Below are 25,169 nucleotides of genomic sequence, written 5' to 3'. Positions count from 1 at the left end.
AGATTGTTCACCTCTGACTTCTTCGCTAGTGTTTTTAATATGATTATCACTGAAGTGGCCATACCACTGGAGTCAACTGCCTTTACGGCTACCTCACTGTGGAACAGGCATTGTTCAGACTACCTTTCATGCAGCTCCAACCCTTCAATCTAGCTGGCATGCAGGGGTTCAGATGCCCCGAGGATGATGACAGAGTTGGTTTTTGAAATGTCTGCAGCAATGGAGGCACTAACCCGGTGGAAGATTCAAGAGGATTTTACTTCTCCAACTACCCTCGTGATTGTTGAGTCTAAAGGCCTAGGGAAATCCACAATGAATCGAGCATCAATTTAATTAGAGCATCTCACAGTTAAAAAATTAATGTTAGTGTTGGGGAATGTATCTTCATCTATAGGAACAAAAATTAAGACAGTTCGCTAATTTAAAGCACCATGGGAGATGACGTGACAGTAACTTTAAAAGTTGTCAATTAATGTGCATTAAAATACATCGATTTCAAAGTGTAAAAATAATTTGCTTTGGCTGGGATGTGAAAGTGGATCCCTTGGTATATGGTTGAGAGTTTTGGCCAATTAAACTACCAAGGCACTCAAATGAATATCAAGGGACCCTGGTTTGAATCCCAGTAAAGGTGAATGATAGTGAAATTGTTGCATTTTAATAAAACAATTGGTGATGATGGTTCTTTCGGTGTACCAGTGGAAATATTTTAACAGGTTATGGGAGTTAATGAATTGGTAGTGTTACTGTGAAAAGGTGTGTTTAAAATTGATACAAGATATTAGGCATAAAAAAATTTCATTATGAAGTTATACTCGTACACATTTCATCGCCGACCCCGGTGGTGACGAGGTAACGTTCGAGGGTTCGATTCCCACCAGGGTGAGTTTTCCTCCACCTAGGGCTTCGGTGCTTGTAAATGTGACCATTGTTATCGTTGTTAATAGTTCGATGTGAAGGCCATAATGTGCTGTTTTTGACTAATGCTAAATAAATAAAATAAAAATAAAAAATAGGTGGAAGCAATAGTAGAGTTTTAATAAACACTCATTCGTTTATGTCTAGAAATTGCTGTTTTTCTTTGCATGCCCTGCTCCACTTGAGCCTCAATTGTTAGACCCGGCTTTGAGATTGCACTAATTGAAGCAGTGGTTCATGCTTTACATGGAAATGGGGGCTTATGATATTTCCCTGAATATTTTGATGCTCAGAATGTTTTAGTTTACGTTCACTCTGACTATGATACGAGGGTCATCCGGAAAGTAGTACCCGTTCGTGAAATAAAGACACAAAAGTAAATATTAACAAACATAAAAAATTTTATTTGAAAGAGGATACTTTAAACTACTTCTCAACATAATCTCCAAGCAAATTAAGGCATTTGTCATAACGTGTGACAAGTTTCTGTATTCCTGCTGCATAGTCCTTCGCCGCCAGCTCATTGAGATACGCGAGGGACCCATCTTGCACAAATTTTTGCATAATGCAGATGGTGTTTAACAATTTCATGAACAATTGTTCGAGAAACATTGGGAAAATGCTCACAGATGTCATCAATTGTGACGCGCCGATCGTTCCTCACGAATTCGTCAACTGAGCTCACCAGTTGGTCTGTAATGACAGACGGTCTCCCCGAACGCTCATCGTCGTGTGTGTTCCCCCTCCCCATGTTGAAGTTGCGACACCACCGCCGAACAGACGACTCGTCCATTACATTGTCTCCATACACCTCCTTTAATTGGCGATGAATATCACATGGGCGAACGTTTCTTGCATTGAGGAATTTAATCACTGCCCTCACTTCACAACTGGCGGCGTTCTCAATTTTTTTAAACATTGTAAACAATCACAGAAACAACACAGGCAATGCTAGCGTCACGCAACTTGGCTCAGAGAAGGCAGACAAGCCACTGAAGCTATCTGACCTCGTCCAGCGGCTACTCGCGTCGTCAGCACTTCATGCGGCACGAACGGGTACTACTTTCCGGATGACCCTCGTAATTGTATATTGGTGATTTTTGTGACTCAAATTTACTTTTTCCTCCTGTGTAATTGTGAATAAATGATTTTGTTTTGCTTTTGATTGATTTTTAGACTGTGTTGGTTGGTGATCATTATGAATTTTTAATTTGACTGAAATGGTACTAACCTTGCCACTTATTTTTGAAGTGTGCCATTTCAGGGAAAAGAGTGCATCACCTTTTTCAGAGGATTGATTTCATTTTCTTGAGAATTCGTGTTTTTTCAGAAGGTGGTCACTGTCAATAACTTGCATTTACAGGGGGATTAGTGATTAGGATTGTGTATTTACATGATATTGTTCATTTGCTCACATATAATTAAATCACACAGCAGGATTGTTGCACAAATATCACAATGAGACCATGAGCTATGTATATATTATCATTTCCTGCATAAGCATCAAAAATTATTTACGTGAAGCCAAAATTAAAGTAGATAAATTTGTTTGTTGATATAGAACCCCCTGCATCTTTTACAGTTACATAGCTAACACCCTAATGATGACTTTGGCTTCACTGATTCTGGAATAATCTCTTTTATCAATAGTACATTTTCTTGATTATTAACTGCCTCTAAAGCTCACTGAATTGTGTAATAGTGATTAATATTATGTAATCCTATTTTTGTGACTAGCTGAATTATCACTGGCAGTCTCAAATTTAAAACATGGTTCTATACTCCAGAATTTTATGCAATGGGATTTCTGAAATTATGTAAATCGGAATTTGAGATCTGATACTTCATTAAAAAATATATGCATGCAAACAGTCAAATGTTATTTGTGCTTAGCATTTTTGATTTTAAGAGCATAGCCTACTCAATTGTTAACTTTCCTCCTGTAAGCAATTATTGCAGAGCTCAGGAAATTATGGTTTTCTGTGAATGTTGTGTATTTCCTCTGTGTGTGTTGTAATGAGCAATACTTTTACATCTATTTATGAATGAAGTATGCTGTAGTGACAGTAAATAGTGAAATAATTTTTAATATTTTCACAAGATGTAAATAATTGCTAATGGTTTTGTTTCGGTTTTTAAATCCTTTGTATGTAGTTACAGTTGTATGTTTCCTCTTTGGATTCTGATTGTAATTAACATGACACTTTTGGATTATTCAGGTATCGGCCACCTTTGCAGCTAGTTTAGTTATATCTCCAGCTTTGGGTGCTTACATGCTTGACACCTACTCTGAATCTCTAGTAGTGGCGTTGGCCACTGCAATAGCCCTCCTGGATGTATTCTTCATTCTGGTTGCAGTCCCTGAATCTCTTCCGGAGAAAGTTCGTCCATCGTCTTGGGGTGCCCCAATTTCTTGGGAACAAGCAGATCCTTTTGCGGTAAGATCGTCTTTTGCTTTAGTCACATTCAAGTTCATATGTTGCATTGAATGGTAATTAATGAAGTATGTCCATTCACGTAGAGTTATAAGGCTGAATTTCTATTGTTTACCATCAGAACTGAATAGGAGAAGGTTATTTACTGAACAGTTATATGGTAGATAATACCTTATTATGTTATTTCATTATTTTTGGCCGGAATTCTGATCTAATATTTAATTCAAATGTACTTTGTGCTATGTGTAACACATTCAGAATTGACTCAATATTTAGTGGCAATTAGGCTTCAGTTGATTTCTGGTTCAAGGGTTGACTCTCACTTGGTTTTACTAACCTTAAACATTAATAAAATCATGCAAACAAGAGAGTGGGTTTTTGTGTAACCAGTATAGATGTCTTATACCTAGATACCATAGGTACAAAAATTGTCATTTTTATGTTTGTAACTAAGGGTTTTATAAGTAAGTTACCTCAAAAGTTCACACTCCCCAAGGGGCTTCAACGCTGAAGTCCAAAAATATGTTTTTGAACTTCTTTGTTTAAGTTACAGTGTCATCTCTGATTGATTGACAGGGCTGCTCACTCTTACTGACGAAAAGCTTTAGTTACCTTATGAACTATGCATAATATCCTTGTATTATATTCTCGCATTGTATTATTTTCTGTAAATTTATTCATATGCTCACTTCTCATACTTAAGTATGATGAAAAGTGAAAAAACTGTAATGGTAAATTTTATTACTTAATATTTGTAGTACTAAAAATTACTTTAAAAATCAAGTGCAATGATTTTTTAGAACATGGACGAATTCCTTGATTATAATGATTGCTTAAGAAATTCATTAATTAGATTCAGGCGTGATTGTACAAGTAGCTGTGATTGAGCTTGCTTAGAGTGATACATGTTTAGATGAAAATTTGAAAAAGTTATCTCTGTTGAAATGAATTAGGTTGCAAAATAAATTTGCATATCCCAGTTATTTAGCTTTAAGTGATTAAAGAGAAAATAATATTTTAATCTCAATTCAACTCCAAGCAGTCAAATTGTAATAGTTATTGGTTTTTTAAACCATCTATGAAGTTTATCATTAAAGACTGACTCAAATTACTGGGACTCGTAGGCAAGAGCTTTCTATCTAGTTAATAGCATTTTAAGATATATCTTCCTTGTCCTTATAGGAATACTTGCATTAATATTTGATTTCGGTTTTTCTCAGGCCTTACGGAAAGTTGGGAAGGATCATACCATCCTGATGTTATGCATGACAGTATTTCTATCCTACTTGCCTGAAGCTGGTCAATATTCATGCATCTTTGTATATTTGAAACTGGTACGTAATTAATTTCTTTATCTTTTTAAAACTTTTTGTGATATTTATTGGATATACGTTTCTGTATTAATCCTAAAATCTAGGGTATCCAGACCTCTCTTAACAGGATGCATGGGTAGGGTCTTATTTGAAATGGTTGATACATATGGGATAATTGCAGTTGTAATTAATTCACTAAATATTTAAGGTTAAGTTTTCCTGGTTAAACACTCTTGTGTCTGCTCCCAGAATCCCATGATGTCTGCATCACTGTAGTTAGAAGTGTGTGCTATTGTATGGAGTAAGAACTTTCAGTCATGTGGAGTAGAAGAGCTGCAGCCGCAAATTTCAGTATTAAACATATAAGTGACCATACAAGGTCTGTTCATAGCTCCTCTGTCAAAATTTTCGCTATCTCTGGAATGGGGGCAAATATTTTTCCTTTGAGTGGGTTTTTTAGTTTAGGGAAACAGACAAAGTCACTTGGGGGCAAGACTGGTGAGTAGGGTGGGTGGAGAAGCACAACAGTCTTGCTTTTGGCTAAAAACTCAAAGAGTTCTGAGAGACGAATGAGCTGGCATGTGGTTGTGGTGAAAAAACCAGTCACTGCTCCTCGAAAGTTTGGCTTGTTTTGTCTGATTCTCTCTCTTAGTCATTTTACAACCTCGAGGTAACTCTCGGTGTTGACTGGCTGTTAGGTAGCTATTCGTATTACAAAACCCCCTTTGTATTGGAAAAAACAGTCAAAATTACCTTGATATTCGAGCGAGCATCATCCACTGCTTGCTGCCCCTTTTTGAGCCCAGTAAACTACTCGTAACATTTGGTACATTTCAAAGCATCCTCACCATCAGCAATCAACTCTGTGAAGGATGCAATCAACTCAGTTTCTGTGAAGGATTTGCATAGTTTCACGCAGAATTTCATAGAGCGACACTTCTCCTTCAAAGAGCTCAAATTCTGCGGATCAGACTTTTCGCTTCACTACTTGAACTTACCTTCACATGATTGGCCCTAACTAATCAACAAAGTGGTTGATGGTGGTTATTTGAAAAGTTTCTGGGGACACAACACCTCCAAGCGGATTAAAAAATGAACAACTGGAGGTGCACTTTTCAAAAAGTTGGGGAATCTTTTGAACAGACCTAATAAATCCTGAATTGTGTTGAAAATTCAAGTTGATATAACTAGAGTACAATAATGACTGGATTTCATATTGAAGATCACATGTGTGTCTGTATGTTATTCATGCCTTTGATCTCGTGAGTCATTTTGAAGGTTAAGGGAAGTAACAAATTATTCATTGTATTATGTTCCTGCTGTTTGGTTTCTATGTATTTGATATATGTTGCATGTGAGAATATAATTGAGAAATAAGTGGAACTTGTTTTTATAAATAATCCCAATTAATTCTTGTCTTGTACAGGTGCGGCAACATAACTTCCTTTTTCTGATGCAAAAGCTTTCAAAAAAGGAAGTTATGTTGCTGCACCCTGTATTATGCTATATCATTCACCTGTTTAGATATATTTGGATAAAGTCAGTGTTTCTGTGGATAAATTATAATTAACATTTGATGGAGTGTTTAATAATATTGTTGATTTCAAAATTACTGGGCTTATTATCCTTAAACTTCCAAGATGTACACTGAGTACCCAAGTTATGTGGTTAACTCTTCAAAAAGATTTTTCTATTTGTTACCAACCATATAATTCAAAACATGTCCATGATTTTGAAAACTTCAGAAGAACTTCTTCTTCAATGCCATCTTGATTCAATGTATAAAAAGCTTTGTTCCATGATAATTGGAACAAAGTTCCTTTGCACAGTTATTGCATTTACGCATTACTTATACCTCGTTGTCAAAAATAATTCATAGTGTACAGAGAATTTTTACTAAGGAATGATGCACAAAAGTAAACCATAAAGTGTTCATTTTGGTTTATTACTTTAGCTCAAGTTTTCATGGTATTGGTTTTTGTAGAGAGCAGTAGTTGTGTAAAATCAAGAATCTGTTGTTTAATGAAGAGGTCAAGGAAGGGAGAAACATGCATCGCTATTTTGTATTTGATAATCCAAAATTCACAACTTTAAACATTTTAGAAATTATCTTGAGAGCTAGTGGTGAAAGAATAGATTTTCTGATTCCATTTTCCTTTCCATGAATAGTTGAAGATAATTAGGGGCCTTTGTATACCTCCAAGATTGTGGATCTTGTTTCCATGGTCTTAAGATAATTAGGGGCCTTTGTATACCTCCAAGATTGTGGATCTTTTTTCCATGGTCTTAAGCTTAAGTCTGTTTGGGTTACTGGTTATTATTTCACTGTGGTTTGTTCCTTCTTAGGTAGGTCCCTCAAATTCATCCTATTCCTGATTCCAAGTAATGAATAATTTTAAAGATTCTGTTTAATGATGATAATATGCTAAAAATAATTATTATTGATGATGGTTAAGCTTATCAGGTTAATGCAATTAGGTAGGCGACTATGTTAATGGTTGGATCCCAAATGATCAAATAATATTGAAGTGAAAGAAGTTGATGAGCTTTACTTTTGCAGGCTTATGTTACTCTTTCAATGGGTTAAAACATCCAAAAAGACATTTGTAAAAGTAATAGAAGAAAAGGACATGTTTCATCATTATTCAATTAATGCAGTTTTTTCAATTTTATTAACTTTTTCTTATTATATAAATGTAGCTGATGCCAGATTTGAACTTAATAGCTGCTATTCTCATAGTATTGTTTATTTATTGTACAAAATTTAGTCAAAAAAATTGAACTGCTAAATGTTTATTTTTTCTTGTAAATATGTAATACTACATTTAAACAGCTACTTGGGTTATTCTGAAATAGATTAAGCCTTTAAAATTTAATAATATTTTCTCATAACAGTTGTTTTCATTCACTGATATCATACCATTTAATTTGAGGGCCCACTGTACATCTGTAATCACTACCACCATATTTTACATGAAGTATCAATGCTTTGTAAATTCCTAGGGTTTGGTGGTTGGTGGGGGGCACAACTTTTACTATACATAATGGCTCTGTAGTAACAATAGTACTGCTGAAGTTCTAAACATTAGCTAATACCTTTAAGGACTCATTTACTGCCCTAGTTTTTCTGCTTTTGGGGAATTAATGAAAAAACTTTCAGCAGTGGCAATGGTGAAGTATTCATTGTGATTCTTGAAAGTAAATGGTCTGGAATTAAATGATTGGGCCTATTGTCTTTTTTTCTCACGTATTTTTTGCTGTAATGTATTTTGGCAGTTAATGATACTCAGAGCACACCAAAGCGCAGTACACATCATCATTGTGTATTTTTTCCTTGTTCTTGATTATTACCATATTTTCCCATCGATAACACATGCGTTATATGTAAAAAATGTTCAGATGATCGAAAAAATCACGATGCGCTTTATGTAATGAAAATTGAAAACATGCAAACATTTACATACTTATGTACACAATAATCGAAGGAAGAGTATCGCAAAACTAAATAAATAAATAAGTCTGGAAGCATGCTTTTCTAATTGCCTTCTATTTTATACAGATCTGCTACTTATAACAGTTAATTCATCTCATAAATCCATGAGAAAAATAAAAAACATATAATTTCTATACTTCATTTATTCTAATACATATAATACCTCACATATACATAGAGTGCATCGTATTATTTACACGTACGCAAAATGTATGATAGGATAGGATGACTCGAATCCTAGAAATTCCTCACCTGAATCAAAATTAAATGAATTAAGTGCATTTATTATCTCTTCAGGCACATGACTGAGTTCACCCTTAGAACTTTTCTTCATCTGCTAGCACTGGGGTTTAAATATTGCCTTAAAATTTTTCTAATCAATTTTTTAGACAAGTCACTCTGACACCCTGCCAAATTTACAGGATCCACAGATTTATTTCTTCATAAGACAATCTTTTAATTCTTCCTGATTCTGTGTAGTCTTTCATATCGGGCATCATTCACTTTTCCACACAAGAACATAACTTTGATTTAAAAGATGAATTAATGGATAAATCCTGGCAACCTCGCAATTTCCTTTTTCTTGTGCGAGATTGAAGACTTTTTAGCTTCATCATACCTGTATACGATTTTCCTCTGCATGGATTGTTTTCTTGAGAAAATTCTAAATTACAAAAACTAAACTCAGTTCAGGTTAGAAACAATCACCATGTAGGGGGCACTTTCATAGAACTTGAAAGGTGTCAAGAAAAGCTGAGCGCGGATACTAGCAAAGTGAATGAGAGCAAAGAAACAAGAAAATTCATTCATTCTCTTATTTTTTAAATTCTAAATGTTACTTTATGTAGCAAATCGGGCACCAAACCTGTGTCTTGTTTTGACTTACGAATTATAGCGAGAAAGTAATAAGGTGGCTTATTGTGTTGGCTTGTAAATATTGTTTATTTTTTGATCCTTCTGTTGTCTGGAATCAATTGGCAATCAATTGGCTTCAATCCTCTCTTTACTCACGGTAGATATAGCCACAGGCAATTATGATTTCATGTATTAATTGGTTGTTACCATCTATTTGTGTATGGATATAGACGTATTTGTACACACAATGTGTATTATTTTTACACGCATATATATATGTATATACAGATGCGAGGCATTTATACATGTTGAAGATAACTATGAAACCATGGGCAAGCGGTATCTATACAAATTCATGATAACTTCAAAGTTCTGGGTTTGCGTTATCGATGGGAAAATATGGTATATTTATTTGCTTGGACTTATTATTATTATATAATTTGGTTTTTATGCCATGTTCATTATTATCTCATTTCTGCAATTTATCAATGCATAGGAAACATCATACATTTCTAAGCCTTACATTGAGTTGATAAATTATTTTTGTTTCAATAAAATAAAAATGACTTTGGGTGAAGCATAATGTTGTAATTCATAACAAAAACAGAAGTACACCGTATTTTTTTAATATTAGGTCCTCGCTGGAGATGGGTTAGAATTATGATCAATTCACTTAACAGTGTGCTCTATCAAGGAGCCTTAATTAAGTGTATGTGCTCAACATATGGCTGTGTGTCCTTGGAAGGTTTACATCTTATAGGATTCTGTTGCATTTTTTCTTAGAGTTATGCCAGTAAACATTTTCTAGGTATTGTAATGGTTCTCATTTTAATCCTTGGTGATGTTTACGAACTGGTTAAAAATATGCATCATTGTTGGGTGTCACTCAGAACTAGTGAAGTCACAAAGATTTCACAGAGTATGATTTATTTGCAATATCCAGAGTTGTAACTATTGTTTGAAGGGCGTACATTTCATAGCTTTGCCTAACTAGACGAAAACTCGTATCCCTCATTATCACATCCCTCATCGGCATTGGCAGAAGACCTCTGATAGAAGGAGAAAAGCCAGAGTTTTCAATCTCACCAATAAAAATATAGCCAAAAACTTCAGAAGTGAGAGTAGCAAAGTTGAGAGAGTTCTGTGAGTGTAATCATTAAGACTTTCAGGTTAATAATTATTTTTGTAGGCATCTGAGATTTCAGCAGTGTCTGTAGTAAGGATAATGTTAATTCTATCATTCAACAAAATCATCAGCAAAAATCATATCATTCAGCAATTCAACAAAATCAATAGATAGATACTGACAGCCTGCAAGTCACATAATTTGGGATAATGATATATTTAAAAAGTTTTATGCAAGGTTTACTCTCCTTAACTCTGTAGGTAATTAATTGGCAGGGTAGGAGTCTGACAATATGAGGTCTCATGTAATCAGTCAGTTGTAGTTGTGTTCATTTAATCATATTAAGCTGTTACCTATGCAAAATTATCTTATTAGCTATTATAATTATTTTTTGATTCAGTTCAAATTGTTGTATCTGTAACAAATTGGTAGATAACTCTGCACTAATTTAAAATGTATTTTTGAGAAGCCTCTTACTTTTAGTAGCCAACTATAGAACTTCTTTTTGTTGGAAAAACATTCTATTGTTAATCCTTGGTTTTGTGATTAAAACAAACTTGAACTTAATTTCAATTAATTCATTGTGTGAAGTCTAATTTTTCTTTTTTTGTTAATAATGGACAACGTATTTGAAGGTTTATGTTACATGATGTTATGGAGATCTTTTTTTGAACTGGTAAATATTTTTTATGGGGTTGTTGAATGGTATGGTGTGGATGATTTTTGTTGAAACATCCGGTGGTGAATATGCTCCCCTGTGTGACATTTTTGGTACAGACTTTGATGTGGTCAATACTGGTATTACCAGGTGATGGGGTTCAGTGTGGTGATGGTAGCTGTGTACATAGCTGTTGTGGGCATGCTGTCAGTTGGTGCGCAAGTGGTGCTAGGTTTCCTCATGCGATCCATTGGATCAAAGCATACCATACTTCTAGGACTCCTCTTTGAGATGCTGCAGTTGACATGGTATGGATTTGGATCACAGACATGGTAAGAATATTATTTCTTCTAGAAGTTTGTGTTAGCTGCATCTGTTGTGCAACTAGGGTCGAGATTTTTTCAAGAAATTTTTCACCAGGGAGTCATTTATGTTCATTTTATTTAGCATAATGTACATGCTTATATCAATTCACTTTGGCATTTTTTGAAACCTCGTCTTGAACGTTTGGAGGCCTTTAGGAAAAGGATAAAACAGAAAGACCTATTCATGGTGGCCATTCCAATTTTAAATTGAATGGCTAGTAAAGAAAAACCTTTGTTTTGAGTTTTTCTGTTGTCTTGTCTTAACTTTAATTTTGTGATAGTTCTTTCCGTAAAAAAGTGTGTTTTTCTAGCCGTGTGGTAATTACTTCCCATCCCTGATTGCCTGTATATAACTCAAAGAGACATTTCAATATTGTTGATGCTTTGTACAGCCATAAGGTGTCCCTGCCCAAACATTTAATCAAATTAGTATACGTCTTCTAAGTATGATTCCAAGCAGTTTTTCTTTGACTGATTTTGTAGGATTTCCACAAATTTGCAGAAATTTCCACGCTATTGGGGTTTCTTATCAAGTGTTTAGTTTTCTGGTTACGTGATTGTAGCTTCCTGATGACATGTTTTGCTATTCACTTAGTGATAGCTCCATGTTCTTGTCAAAATATAATTCTGACCTCATGAACGTGACTGAAAAATGAAAAACAAAATTTTTGTCCAAAATAACCAAATGTTTGCAAGGATTTGTTGAAGCTGGGGATGTCTAGTAGTTGAAACGTTGAAACATGACTGTTACACCCCTGGAAATGACGTTTTTCTTTCATTTTCTTCAGGCCCATGGAATTATTTTGAATCTTAGCACAATATTTGCCCTTTTGGAATTTGAAAAATTTTTCAAGTTGTAGCATTTAATGTGGAGCAAGTTGGCTCAATAGATGATAGTATCTATTCTTGCGTGACAATTTTTATCCTTCCAAGCTTATATGCATTTTATTGGTCGAAAATATGCATTGAAACAGAATAAATTGGCCTTATCAGAAGTAAAAATTTTAATTTTAATTTATAGACTTGAAGATGAGATGATAGCGTGGCTGAGGGCTGCATAAATAGTTATATGAAATAATTTTGTGTGAAATTGGCATTTCATAGGAAATGGAAGAATACTTACTTCCTATGCTTAACATTTTTATAAAGAGCAAACAAAAATTATGGCTCTATAGGCTTGAAAATTTGGTTTTCATTTACTTCACTGCTTACTCTTTCTTGCTTCATTATTCATGCCCTGTGGTAACCTGTTTCTGATGTGTATGGCATTAATTACCCATCTTTGATTTTCCTTTAGGATGATGTGGGCCGCTGGTGTGCTAGCATCTGTGTCAAGCATCACATACCCTGCTATCAGCGCATTTGTTTCCATGCATTCTGATGTTGATAAGCAAGGTCAGTATTGTTGGTTAGGGATACTAATTAACCATAGCTGTGGTATTTTTCAATTTTTAAAATGAAGAGCAACTTCATAATTTTATTGCTTGTGTTTTATTACAAAAATTGTTTTTAGTGCATTCCACCATATTTGTCTGCTGCTTTTGTTCAAATGTATGCATTAGAAAGTTTGCTGCTTTCTATTCATTTTAAGATGAATTGCATTTGACGTTGTTCATTAATTAATAGCAGGGAGGCTTATTCTCAAGGTTTATTAATGTGCAATGGAATGCTAATATTATGAGTACTGTATGCTTCAATATTCTTGTTATATGTGGTATTCAGTATAATATCAGGATTCTAGTGTCTCTAATGGATTTGGGTGATACTTGATTCTAAGAATTTGCTTTATAAACTTAAAATTGAATCATTCCACTGTCAGTTACATTTGTTTCCAAAAGTCAATGCCATTGCTGTTATGTGTTTGCTGCTCCTTTAATTCTATTCTTTGAAACATTAGATAATTACCTGTACTTAGAAAGTCAAATAAGAGAAATAAATAGTTTATTCTATTTTCCCTTTAGTGTACTTGCTATTTCTTTTAAAGTTTAACACTCCTAATCATTTAAATTTGCCTCAGTTATCAGAGTCAAAGTGAACACTATGCAATAAGTCATTATAATAAAAATGCTATTTTATCATTATTACATATGTAAATTGTAAAATAAAAATCTGCTCTGATGTGTAATTGAGTAAACTGTAATTAACTTTATATCTAAAACCATATTGTTTAAAGTGGATGCAACACAAATTATGCATGTTGCATTTGCTCAGTACTGACCACTTAACTTGACTGACCATTTGCAATGGTTATCATTTATTCTTAAATAATTACCAGCACTTCGTTTCCCTTCCCCTTTCCTGCAGGCCTTGTACAGGGCATGGTGACTGGCATGCGAGGACTTTGCAATGGATTGGGTCCTGCTATGTTTGGACTCATCTTCTACCTCTTCCACGTAGACCTCAATGATGAGGCTGTTGGCCTGCCTCCTGCCCCCTCTCCACACCTGCATCATCCACAGCTGGTGATGCCTCCTTCCCACTTCCACCACTCACCACGGTGGGAAATGGCAGGAGTCAATGGGTCTGCCATAGGGATAGGGTCTGGTATTGGAAGGGCCGACATGGTCCCTCAGGTAATGACAATCATGGATGTTCCTCCCTCTCTCTCTCCTGGAAAGGATTTGGCTGAAATATTGGCATTGAATTAACTCAAGGATTCATATTATTATTATTAAAAATACACATGTGCTAATAGACATTGTCAGGTGGCACACAAGTCCCAAATAATTGCAAAAGATAATACATAAAACCAGACTTCAAAACACAAATATCTTTAACAAAACAAGTGAATCCCCATCCCATTTACAACCATTAATCAGCAAGAAAAAAAAAGATAAATTAAAAAAAATTAAGCTATTACATATAATACCATACTCCACACATCAATCACATTATTACATATATGCCTTACATCTATTCTTAAAAGTATACACTCTGTTAGGAAAGGGCTCGAATATTTTTGCAGGTAAGGTGTTCCACTCAACAATTGTTCTATTTAGAAAAGAAAATTTTTTTTTATTTGTTCTCTGTGCCCGGCATTTTATCTTAAATTTGTGATCATTTCTGCCTATAAAATTTGGGTTCCCCGCCTCTTTCCTAAGATCTGCCCAAGCTTTCTCCCCCTTCAAAATTCGGAACATTCCACAAAGTCTGCTTACTTTTCTTCTAGACTCTAGAGGTTCCCAGCCCAGCGTTTCTAGCATGTCAGACACACTCTCCATCCTCCTATGCTTCCCCAGTACATATCGGGCAGCCTTTCTTTGCACATTTTCCAGTTTTTTAATATGACCTTCTTCATGAGGGTCCCATACAAGAGAAGCGTACTCTAAAATTGGTCTTACTAGGGTCTGATAAGCCTTCTCCTTGGTTGCTCTAACGCTCCCTTTGAGGTTTCTCATTACCCAATGAAGAGTTTTGAAAGCTTTCTTATAGATGTACTCCACATTTAGCCCCCACCCTAAGTCCTTAGATAAATATACACCTAAGTACGAGGGTCATCCGGAAAGTAGTACCCGTTCGTGAAATAAAGACACAAAAGTAAATATTAACAAACATAAAAAATTTTATTTGAAAGAGGATACTTTAAACTACTTCTCAACATAATCTCCAAGCAAATTAAGGCATTTGTCATAACGTGTGACAAGTTTCTGTATTCCTGCTGCATAGTCCTTCGCCGCCAGCTCATTGAGATACGCGAGGGACCCATCTTGCACAAATTTTTGCATAATGCAGATGGTGTTTAACAATTTCATGAACAATTGTTCGAGAAACATTGGGAAAATGCTCACAGATGTCATCAATTGTGACGCGCCGATCGTTCCTCACGAATTCGTCAACTGAGCTCACCAGTTGGTCTGTAATGACAGACGGTCTCCCCGAACGCTCATCGTCGTGTGTGTTCCCCCTCCCCATGTTGAAGTTGCGACACCACCGCCGAACAGACGACTCGTCCATTACATTGTCTCCATACACCTCCTTTAATTGGCGATGAATATCACATGGGCGAACGTTTCTTGCATTGAGGAATTTAATCACTGCCCTCACTTCACAACTGGCGGCGTTCTCAATTTTTTTAAACATTGTAAACAATCACAGAAACAACACAGGCAATGCTAGCGTCACGCAACTTGGCTCAGAGAAGGCAGACAAGCCACTGAAGCTATCTGACCTCGTCCAGCGGCTACTCGCGTCGTCAGCACTTCATGCGGCACGAACGGGTACTACTTTCCGGATGACCCTCGTATTTGCAAGTATCACTTCTAGGAATGACATAGTCTGAGAATTTATATTCCCTATTGTTTCCATTTACCTTATTGCTAAAAGTGATGGATTTGCATTTGCTAACATTAATATCCATCCCATTTTTTGTCACCCAATCTGCCATTTTATTAATGTCCCTTTGAAGTTTGTCACGGTCTTGCTTTAGAGGGTCAATTAACAGCAAATGAAGCACTATCTATTCAAAGCGCTCATTCTCTATTAACCCCTGGAACGTTTTCAGTTATTGTTTTACATTGAGTGGGTCACATTTTGAAACTTAAAAAGTTAAATAGAGTATAGTGTTGAAATTACTATCTTATGTGCTCTTTGGTAAATGCTTCGATATGAGATATTTAGAAGCTAAAATAATTTAATATTTCAATGTGAATGATTTGTTTTAAATGTTGGTGATTACTGTTAATGTCCATTGTGTGTGCTAAACTTCATATTTATTGTTTACTTGGGAAATCGGTCAAACTTTTGGTGAATGAAGTCACATCTGAAAAAAATTGCTGACTGAAATTATGGTTATGTGCAAGTGCAAAATATGTTGCTTTTTGAATCCCTGAGGCAGAAAAAATTAGTAATCCTATAAATAAATGAAACCATTAATTATATGAGTAATCCTGTTGGTAATCGTGTATGACATCAAACTCAAAAGACTGACCCTAAGCAAAAAGATTAATTATTAAGAATACTTGAAGCACATTCATTCATTAGATCACTCATAAAAATTAAATGAACCTTTAATGAGAGTAAATCCAAGATGTACACATTATAGAGTGCCTTATTCAAAATCACACATTAATGATAATTAACAATTTAATAAAGAAAATTCTTGGAATGGTATCATTTAGTCGGGTGTCAAGTAAAAAAACAAAATGTGAATATTATATTTTGCTTCTATTTTTAGAAATTGTATTAATAATACATGATGATGGTGATGATATTGATAATTATTGCAAGTATACAATTTTTCGATTTCTACTCCACTCCTGAGAAGAAAATGGACAAAATTATAATAATATGTTGTTTACTTATACTATTACACTACTACACTACAATACTATGTACTTAACTTTGATACGATGTCACTGAGGATTTTTTGGTTGGTTCAGTGATTTTTCACCTGTATCAATTTTTTGAGCGCCATTTAATTTCACTCCCACCTGTATCTTTTTTACCCTAAAGTCACTGTTGAAATACAAGGTCTATTAAAAAAAAAGGTGTGACTGTTTGAATAATTACTTGAATTTATTGGTTGCCCTTTAATCATGCTTATAGCCTTCAAAATACAGTCGTTGGCTGCAAATACATCGCCCCCTAAGTTTTTTCAAGCTTTCAAGTGCCTCCTGGAATGCTTCATTCAGGATAGCCTGTGGTACGATTTTGTTGGAGATCTTTAATAGATTCAAATTGGCATTCTTTCAAACTGGATTTCAACTTTGGAAATTTGAAAAAGTATAGTGGAGCAATATCTGTGGAGTAGGATGGCTGGAGAATCACCAGTGTGCTGCTTTGGCCAAACACTCGGTAGCAATCAATGATAGGTGCTGCGGTGCCTTGTCATGATTAAAGCAGCAAGACTTGTTTTTCAACATTTGTGGTCTCCTCTGCCCAAAATATTTGTCAAAATGATGAAGCACCAATGTCAACTTCATTGGCAATCTCCCTGACAGTTAAACCTATGGTTTGCATGCTCCAAATCATTCACACTGTTGATGTGGGCATCATTTGTTGACATCGATGGTTGTTCACATCTTTGTTCTTCATCGTTCCTGGTTTGTTCGGACTGGAAGTAGTTTTACCAACAAAAGAATTGAGCCCGATGCATAGATTCATGACCAAATGCCTCTGGAATCATTGCATAAATTTCAGTTGCCATTTTCTGGAGGTTAAATCAAAATTCAGTGCACATATGCTGCTTCACTTACACCTTTATTCACACCTATGCTAGACTTAGTACAGCAAGCATGTGCAAGCGCAGACCAGAATCACTGTTGTGCTAAGACCAGTCAAGATAGAGCCATGAGCAAGGTGGTATTTTACTCCTCACAGACTAAAAGGTGTCACCTCGCTGATTGTGATCTGTCAAGTAGTTCATGATCAGAAAGATAAGTCTCATCTTTTTTGGACAGACCTTGTGTATGGCCTACTGTTTACAAGAGTTTTGATTCCACAAGCTCCTATCTCATAGTACCTACTTTACAGAGAGATTACGAATGATTTGATTTCATGGCTGTCTCATTTACTACATATATCACATGCATAAGATTGCATTTGGTTTTGACATGATTAAATGATTTCGTTGCCTGATTTTTTTATCTCTCCTTTTAAATTTCAAATTGATTTGTAAGCAACTCATAATAAAACTTGAAATTTGTGAACAATTGTGAATGTGAAAAATTTATGGAGAGATCACTCTCTATGGTCTCGGCCTGAAAAATGCTTGCATTTGTATCATTGTATGTTCAATTAAACTTTGGTTTTAAAATAAGATAAGTAGCATGGTATGATTTGCTATTTGCAGTATTTATATGTGTAATGATGATATTCTGTAATACAAGGGAAGTAAGTACATGTATATTCACATTGTGAATAACTAAGTAATTTAAAATAGGTGCTCTGGGTAAAACTATAATCATATTTTAATGATTAAGTCTTAAAAGCTAGGCACAAAAGGGAAGGCTTTTTTTTTATTAATGAAAAACATCATCCTTTTCCAGATGGTGCCTGGTCCACCCTTTGTATTTGGTGCTTTTCTGGTCATCTGTGCCCTACTGGTTGCAGTCTTCATTCCAGACAATAGTTCCTCAATTGGAGCTGGACTGGGAAGACCAAGCTCCACACGTAGGCACTCTGGTATGTTGATAACTCATTAAAATCTTATCATTCTTTTCAAAGTAATTATGTGGCCAAAAATATGTATTGGTACCATGAAACTCATAATTTTTTCCATTCTGTTTACATTGAGGAAAATCGAAAATCGTATATTTCATGGTTCTCTTGATATTTTCCATACCAGCCAGTTAAATATTTCATATAGGATTCACAGGTTAAAACAGCAGATGATCATTTATTTTAATATTGGTATGCTCCTGTTTAAGGTAGGTTTTCAAAGGACACAGGCTAAACATCAGTACAACGTTACATTTTTTTGCCTCTGCTAACAAAAGATTACTTGACATCCTACACTAATAAACCATACTTCCTTCTTCCCCTCAATCCATCCAACATCCTTATGCTGTTCCTTTCCCTTCCTTGCTTACCCAATTCTTTGCTTGCTTTGCCCATTCTCCCCTCAATCATGGCCTTCAGCATCCCATTGCAAAACACTCTACATCCATCTTTCATGCCTTCTTTGGATTTCTCTCAACAATTCCCTCTCCTCCCTACCATGCTTAGCACCACCTCATTTTTTTCTATTTAACCAATAATGTAGAAACAGTGCTACTTTTTCTTGTTCTTCATGTATCAGATGAGCATTCATCAATGCCAATTAGTCAATAGCACTTACATATCTAATGTGACATTCCAGCTGCCTCAGTGTTATAAACAACTTAACTAAAGAATTGGAATATGGGTTGGAGATAGATGCTTGCTTTTTATAAACTCATTCTGCTTTAATAATTTGATTGATAACCATCAATGTTTGCCAAAACCTCATGCCTTGCTCATCCATGCATCCTTTGGGGTGAATGTGAATGAAAACTCCTGCTTTCTTTTGACATTGTTTTCTTTCTGATAGTGGTAAGGGTGATACAGCAGCACAATATGCCTGGACTGCTGTAAAATTGGATTTCTCATCACCAGAATTTGTTATGATCACGGAATTAGTGACTTTGAAATTAACTGTCTTGTGACTCCCTCTAGTGTGTCAAGCATGATGACAAATCAATCAACATGAACTTCATCCATATTTACAACTGGACTGTTCAAAGTTATTTTCTTTTCTGACTTGGATATTTTATTATTGAAAATCAATTCTTTATATTCATCTGCTTCAGTTATTTTCTGTGCATCTTTTTTCTTTTGCTCATCTCCTATTTCTCTCTTCATCAGTCCATACCACCTGTAAAGCCATGAGGCCTTCCTAAGTAGCTGCCCGCAATATAGCTTCTGAAGTAGTATATTTATTCATTATCGCAATACCTTGGCTCCTTTGGTTTGAAACCCGCATCTCCATCACATGCTCAAGTTCTTTCCATCTAGCTTTTTGATTATAAAGGTTGTGTTGTCACCCTGTATTTGTTGAAGTTTTACCTCTTGCTTTTGCCAGGCACCATTGCCTCAGCAGGTGGTGGTCCAAAATCCTTTTTAAGAGCACAATTCCCATATTGCTTAGCAAATTATGTGGGTCCTTCAATAAGTCCTTAGAAAATCGAAGTGATAATGTATTATTGGTGCATTGAGTTCAGTGTAATCTAAATAGGGAACTAATGGGGTGACTTACATGAGTTTTCCTCCTTATCTAATTGAAAAACATTTTAACCTTACCTAATTTATTATTGTTTGTATTATTGGTGTGTTGTACTGCTAAATATAATGGGTTTGAAGACAGAGAATTTGAAAAACTAGTAGTGGTTACATATGAAGTGGCAATCTAGTTTTTTTGTTTAGAGCTTTCATCATTTGGAAGGTAATTCAGAAAGTAACACTTAATGGGTCAGTTTCTCTGAAACTGAAATAAAATCGATCATGGTAAGATAGAGAATTTTTAGTTTCAACATTACTTTGGAATACAAACCTAATTCCACTGATATTGTGGTCATACCACAGATTAATTTTCATAGCACACCTTGAGGAATTGTTTCCTAATGTCATATATATAATAAAATATAAATAATCTAATAGTGTAAACTCTTAATAAGAAAGATGTTTTAATTGACAACTGCTGCAATTGGAATTGAAAAAAATTCTGATCTTGTCTAATTAGCTTGCCATACATTATAAGCTAGAGATCAACTAATCTTGTATCAAGGAAGCTTTTTATTCTGAATGAATATTGATAATGGCTTAACATAGACGTTTCACATGGGAAAATGGGACTATTTTGGTTATCAAGTGAGACTTAGGGTCAGATATTCTATATAATATCTAATTTAATGTATAAATGGCTAAGGTTTCATGTATGTTTGATTGTGAAATTATAACCCTGACAAATTAAATTATGACACTGATTATAACACTAATTATGACCCTGATTTCAATGAATTTTCAAAGAAAAAAGGTAACTAGTATGTACTGTTGCCATTGGTTGTGTAAACCTTGAAAATTAAAAAAAATATATCAACTGGTGGATATTTAGTAAGTTTTCGGAGCTCAGTTTACTGGCATTGAGTTTACCCATATAATATAGGTATTTTATTCATGAAAGAGAAAACCATTTCGTGTAAACTGTGAAGTACAATAGCTTTAAACTAATGTTAAGCTACTGTATTATTTATATTTTCTAGCTAATTAGTGTTCTTTTCTGCTCTATTTCTCAGGTCTATCAGTTGAAGTTCATTATGAGCTGGATCACAAGAAGCATGACATAGGACCACATTCTCCGTTGGTGGAGGACTCTGCGGTCCTATAAATTTAGAAGTGGTATATATGTTTATGTACCTTCTTCTGTGAACAATGAAGGAATTCCCTTTGAAAGTCGGACAGCGGTCCGATATACCCACTTGGTTTTAGCATGTTGCACATAATTTGGATTGTACCTGCTACAGTATGGTATTCTGTGTGGCGTTGTTAAACCTCAGCAGGATATCCACATATGTGGCAGTTGCCCCAATCTTAATTATAATTACCATCCATTGTTTGAAGTGAGCGGGTTGCCAAGGCCTCGTGAAGGTGTGGCACACAATATTAGCCATCCACTTTGTGTCATCAGCTGCTCCTTGTGAAATGTGGTGATTTTTGTGTGACAGCTATGTGGTGTTTTGGGGCTATTCCTGATCATTGTGATTCCATTCCATTTAAGGCATTTGGTGATGCAAATCTATAATTAAAATGGCATTTGCTAAACCAAAAAGGTATTTTTGTGAATTTATAATGGCTGGATTAGAATTGCTCTTTTTTTTTTAATTAGTCTCTCATCTCTAGCCATTGACACAATGATCTTTCTGTTGTTGGTCTGCTTACTATTGATGGGAATGCCCTCTCACTGCATCATCTTTTGCATTTTGTCAAACGTGGAAGGTTGATTCTTGAAAGCCAAGAGTACAAGGCAGGAAGTCGGAAGATTTCAGATGTCACCTGTATTTATTTTAATGCTGTTGTTTTAACAGTTTTAAGATCTTTAAGAATGAGAAGTATTTTTGTTGTACTTTATCTTCTAGTATGCTTTTAAGTGCTGTAATCTTTCCATTAACATAATGGCTGCTCCAGCTGAAGTGTTAGTCGACAATCAAATTCTAATTTATTGAGAAGAGCAGTGAACAAACATAGTGTCAGTGTGTGTAATTATTTTGGAGTGTGCTTGCGGATGAGTGGGGTTCAAGACCCAGCTGCACCAATAGGTTACATTGGCTTTCCTGTATCCTTTTAGTTTCTTCTATGATGGGAAGAAGAGAGAGATGTTCCTTACCCAGCCTGAGTTGCATATCATGGAAAAGAAAAGAGGGTTAGCTAGCCTCCAACATGCAGATATCTTAGATGGCCCATTATTTCACTGAACTTGTTGAGTTTCTTGTCACTATACAGACTTGTAGTTCTTGTTGAAGTGTTCAAAGAGCAGTATTAGTGGCCAATTGTGTCCAAAGTAGGTCTCTCTTTGTGAATTTGCAATTGTTGATTGCTCGATAGACCATAATGTTTAATAAAATTGGCCAGTCCCCTATGCCCCACCATGTGAAAGTGACAGATGAACTAAGAAAACTTCGATTATTACCACCGCAAGTGTTTTTATTTCTTGATTTGTATGATGAGGTGAATGTGTAAATAATTGTGTTATAATTGAGTCAAAGCGTATGGAAACTAATGTGCACACACAAAAAGTAAAAGAATGTTACACTATTTGAATGTTATTTAATGTGCGTTTACCAAATGCAAGCTGCAAAATACAGCCAAATTAATCCTGTTAAGTATTTCCATTTCTCTTGCTTTTTTGGTATGCCGTGTGTTATGAGTTAACATGGTTTCTCATGTGGTGAAAAATACTGATGATACCTGATAGTGGGATGATCTTATTGGGCCTTGGAAGATTAAAATTCAGTCTCACTGGGAGACATCTAATAGGTTAAACTTGGCTCATGTGATTGTAGATGTCCTGTTGCCAAATGTAAACCACAGATGCTTTAAATTTTGTAAATACAGTAATTAGTATATTTTTCAAGGATATGTATAAAATGTACAATTGGAAGGAGTTGATGGAAAACTCAAGGATGATAAAGAGTATGGAATTATCAATTTTAGCCAAGTGATATCAAAAGGTTCATTTAGCAATTAATTGTTATTTGGTGACATCAATGACAAACACATGGCATAGTCCTATTTGTTTTTGCTGGGGCAGTGCTCATGCGTATGTAATGTTTGCACCATTAATTACTTTTCAATAAAAACAATAGATTTCCATAAATGCCTGTTATAGTTTTGTCAATGTGTGCTAACAAGAGTGAGGGATATTTTCCATCTCAGTTTTGAGTGATATTGTTTTATTGGTTTATGGGGGATATCCAAGGGAAAGAGAGCATCTTGATATGATGAATATTTTGGTGTGGCTCCCTTACTTATTCCCATGATAGCTCATATGTGTGTCCAGTCAATTGAAATTGTTCTCTTATATTCCTATGGTTCTAGGCTCAACTGGTTCTACTCATTTTGTAGATATGATTACTTATATTTAGACTTTGAATGAAAATTTGGTCTTCGGTATCTAAGGCAACTGTTTCAGGTTGCACCTCTGGTGACCAATATTTAATGGCATGCTATTCATCAAAAACAAATTCCAAATTTAGATCATGTTGACTAACGACAAGGGTAAGTTTCTTTTTATGGACCTATAATTCCCTTTTACATTTACTGTAGTTTGCATTTTAAGGGAATTCTACAGATATGGACAGGTAACAGATTGCCAATTTTGCTAAATGCCCTCAGGGTACTTGTTGGAATGTATCAGTTCGATTTTGCATATTAAGGGAAATGGGATGCCTTAGTTTGAGGTAACTCCTAAAGATATTAAAATGTCCCCTTTTCCAGGTTGTAAGATGTACAATGTCTGTTCAAAAAGTTCCCAAACGTTATGTATTTCAAAAAAATACTTCTCTTGCAAGTTATTGGTCAGGATCCCCTTCAAAGTGGTCACCTTCTCAATGTATATTCTCTTCTAGCAGTGTTTTCACTTTTTGGAAGTCTTGGAATGCTCATATGCTCCTCCATCTAATTTTTTCTTATCTCTGGAATGGTAGAAAGTCTTTTCTCTTTGAGTGAAATTTTAAGTTTGGGGAAAAGGAAGAAGTCGCATGGGACCAGGGCTGATTGGGGGGAGGGGGGGGGGGGGGGGAAGGAGCTCAGCAGTCGTACTTTTGCCAAAATTTCAAGAATTTGAGAGACATGAGCTGGTATGCTGTTGTGGTGAAAAACCTCTTGCTAATCCTCCAAAGCTTGTGCTGTTTTTGCTCGATTCTCTCTCGTAGGCCTTTCATAACCCCCAGGTAGCACTCTTGTGTTAACTGGACTACTCCCTTTGCATTGAAAAAAAACAGTCAACATCAACTTGACATTCGAGCAAACTTGTCAGGCTTTTTAGGGTGGGGGAATGTTTCACTGATCCAATGTGAAGATTGTATTTCTGTTTTAATGTCATATCCATAAACCCATGACTCAACACCTGTTATGATCGTAGACAAGGTTTCATCCTCACCAGCTAGACCAAACAGTTCCTGGCAGACTTGAACTCAATGTTGTTACTGGTCTACTGTCGTTAAGCAAGGGATGAATTTGGTAGAAACACAATGCCTTTTCAATTTTTCAGTCAGGATTTCATAGCACAAACCAATCAAGATGCCTCACTCCTCTGCAAGTTCCTGGATGGTCAAATGATTACCTCTAATGAGATTGTTCAGTTTCTCAATGCGGGGGTCATCATTCGGCATTGGTCTTCTTGAATGCTTGTTGTCTTCAAGTGATTTTGCAACCCTTTTTTGAACTGGGTAAACCACTCATAACATGCAGTATGTTTCAGCGAATCCTCTCCATGGTAGTCCTTGGCTTGGTAATCAACTCAGTAGTTTCTATGAAACATTTGTTGAGTTTCACACAGAACAATGATCCTCCTTCAAAGAGGTCATGTGTGAGGATCCAGTTTTTCGCTGCACTCCACAAACATCCCTTCACATAAATGGCCATAACTAATCAGTAAAGCGAGATATGACAAAATGTGCTGACACAGCACCACCTAGCAGATTAAAAAACACAAAACGGAAGCATGCAATACAATAAGTTAAGGAACTTTTTGAACAGACCTCGGAAATCTTTATATTCTTCTTTATGCCTTTTTTTACTAATTGTTTAAAATTTAAAACCTCTTCTAGCCGGAGATGGAATGAGAGAGTATAGAGGGAATTGATTTTTTCATCTACGACAGTCACTGCAGCAGGAGTGAGCCAGTCATGAATAGTGAAACTTATTTCTTTAGAGCTTAGTCCCTTGTCTTCCAGTGGCTAGTGAATGTGGCTTGCCTCTTTATCATATCCCTTAATTGATTTGAAATGCACTGCAAAGTGTGTGCCACTGGTCATTGTGTGATATTTTCATAT

At 35.4% G+C, this 25,169-nt stretch overlaps 1 protein-coding gene across 2 annotated transcripts in view; it reads left to right on the top strand.

The window, feature by feature from the left end:
• The window catches only part of LOC139694931 (hippocampus abundant transcript 1 protein), a 38,304-nt gene extending 15,808 nt beyond the window's left edge, over positions 1 to 22,496 (top strand). For both annotated transcript variants that reach the window (XM_071593442.1, XM_071593443.1), the window contains exons 6-12: positions 3,138 to 3,356; positions 4,574 to 4,687; positions 10,949 to 11,130; positions 12,461 to 12,558; positions 13,468 to 13,736; positions 18,150 to 18,285; positions 20,913 to 22,496. In XM_071593442.1, coding sequence (XP_071449543.1) covers positions 3,138 to 3,356; positions 4,574 to 4,687; positions 10,949 to 11,130; positions 12,461 to 12,558; positions 13,468 to 13,736; positions 18,150 to 18,285; positions 20,913 to 21,004 — 1,110 coding nt within the window. In that variant the 3' untranslated portion in view covers positions 21,005 to 22,496. The remainder of the gene's footprint in view (positions 1 to 3,137; positions 3,357 to 4,573; positions 4,688 to 10,948; positions 11,131 to 12,460; positions 12,559 to 13,467; positions 13,737 to 18,149; positions 18,286 to 20,912) is intronic.
• The last annotated feature ends 2,673 nt before the right edge of the window (positions 22,497 to 25,169 follow it).

Source organism: Hetaerina americana, unplaced genomic scaffold (genome assembly GCF_022747635.1).
Source record: "Hetaerina americana unplaced genomic scaffold, ioHetAmer1.1.p SCAF_6, whole genome shotgun sequence".
Classification (NCBI taxonomy): Eukaryota; Metazoa; Arthropoda; class Insecta; order Odonata; family Calopterygidae; genus Hetaerina; species Hetaerina americana.
This window is presented reverse-complemented; position numbering and strand designations above follow the sequence as displayed.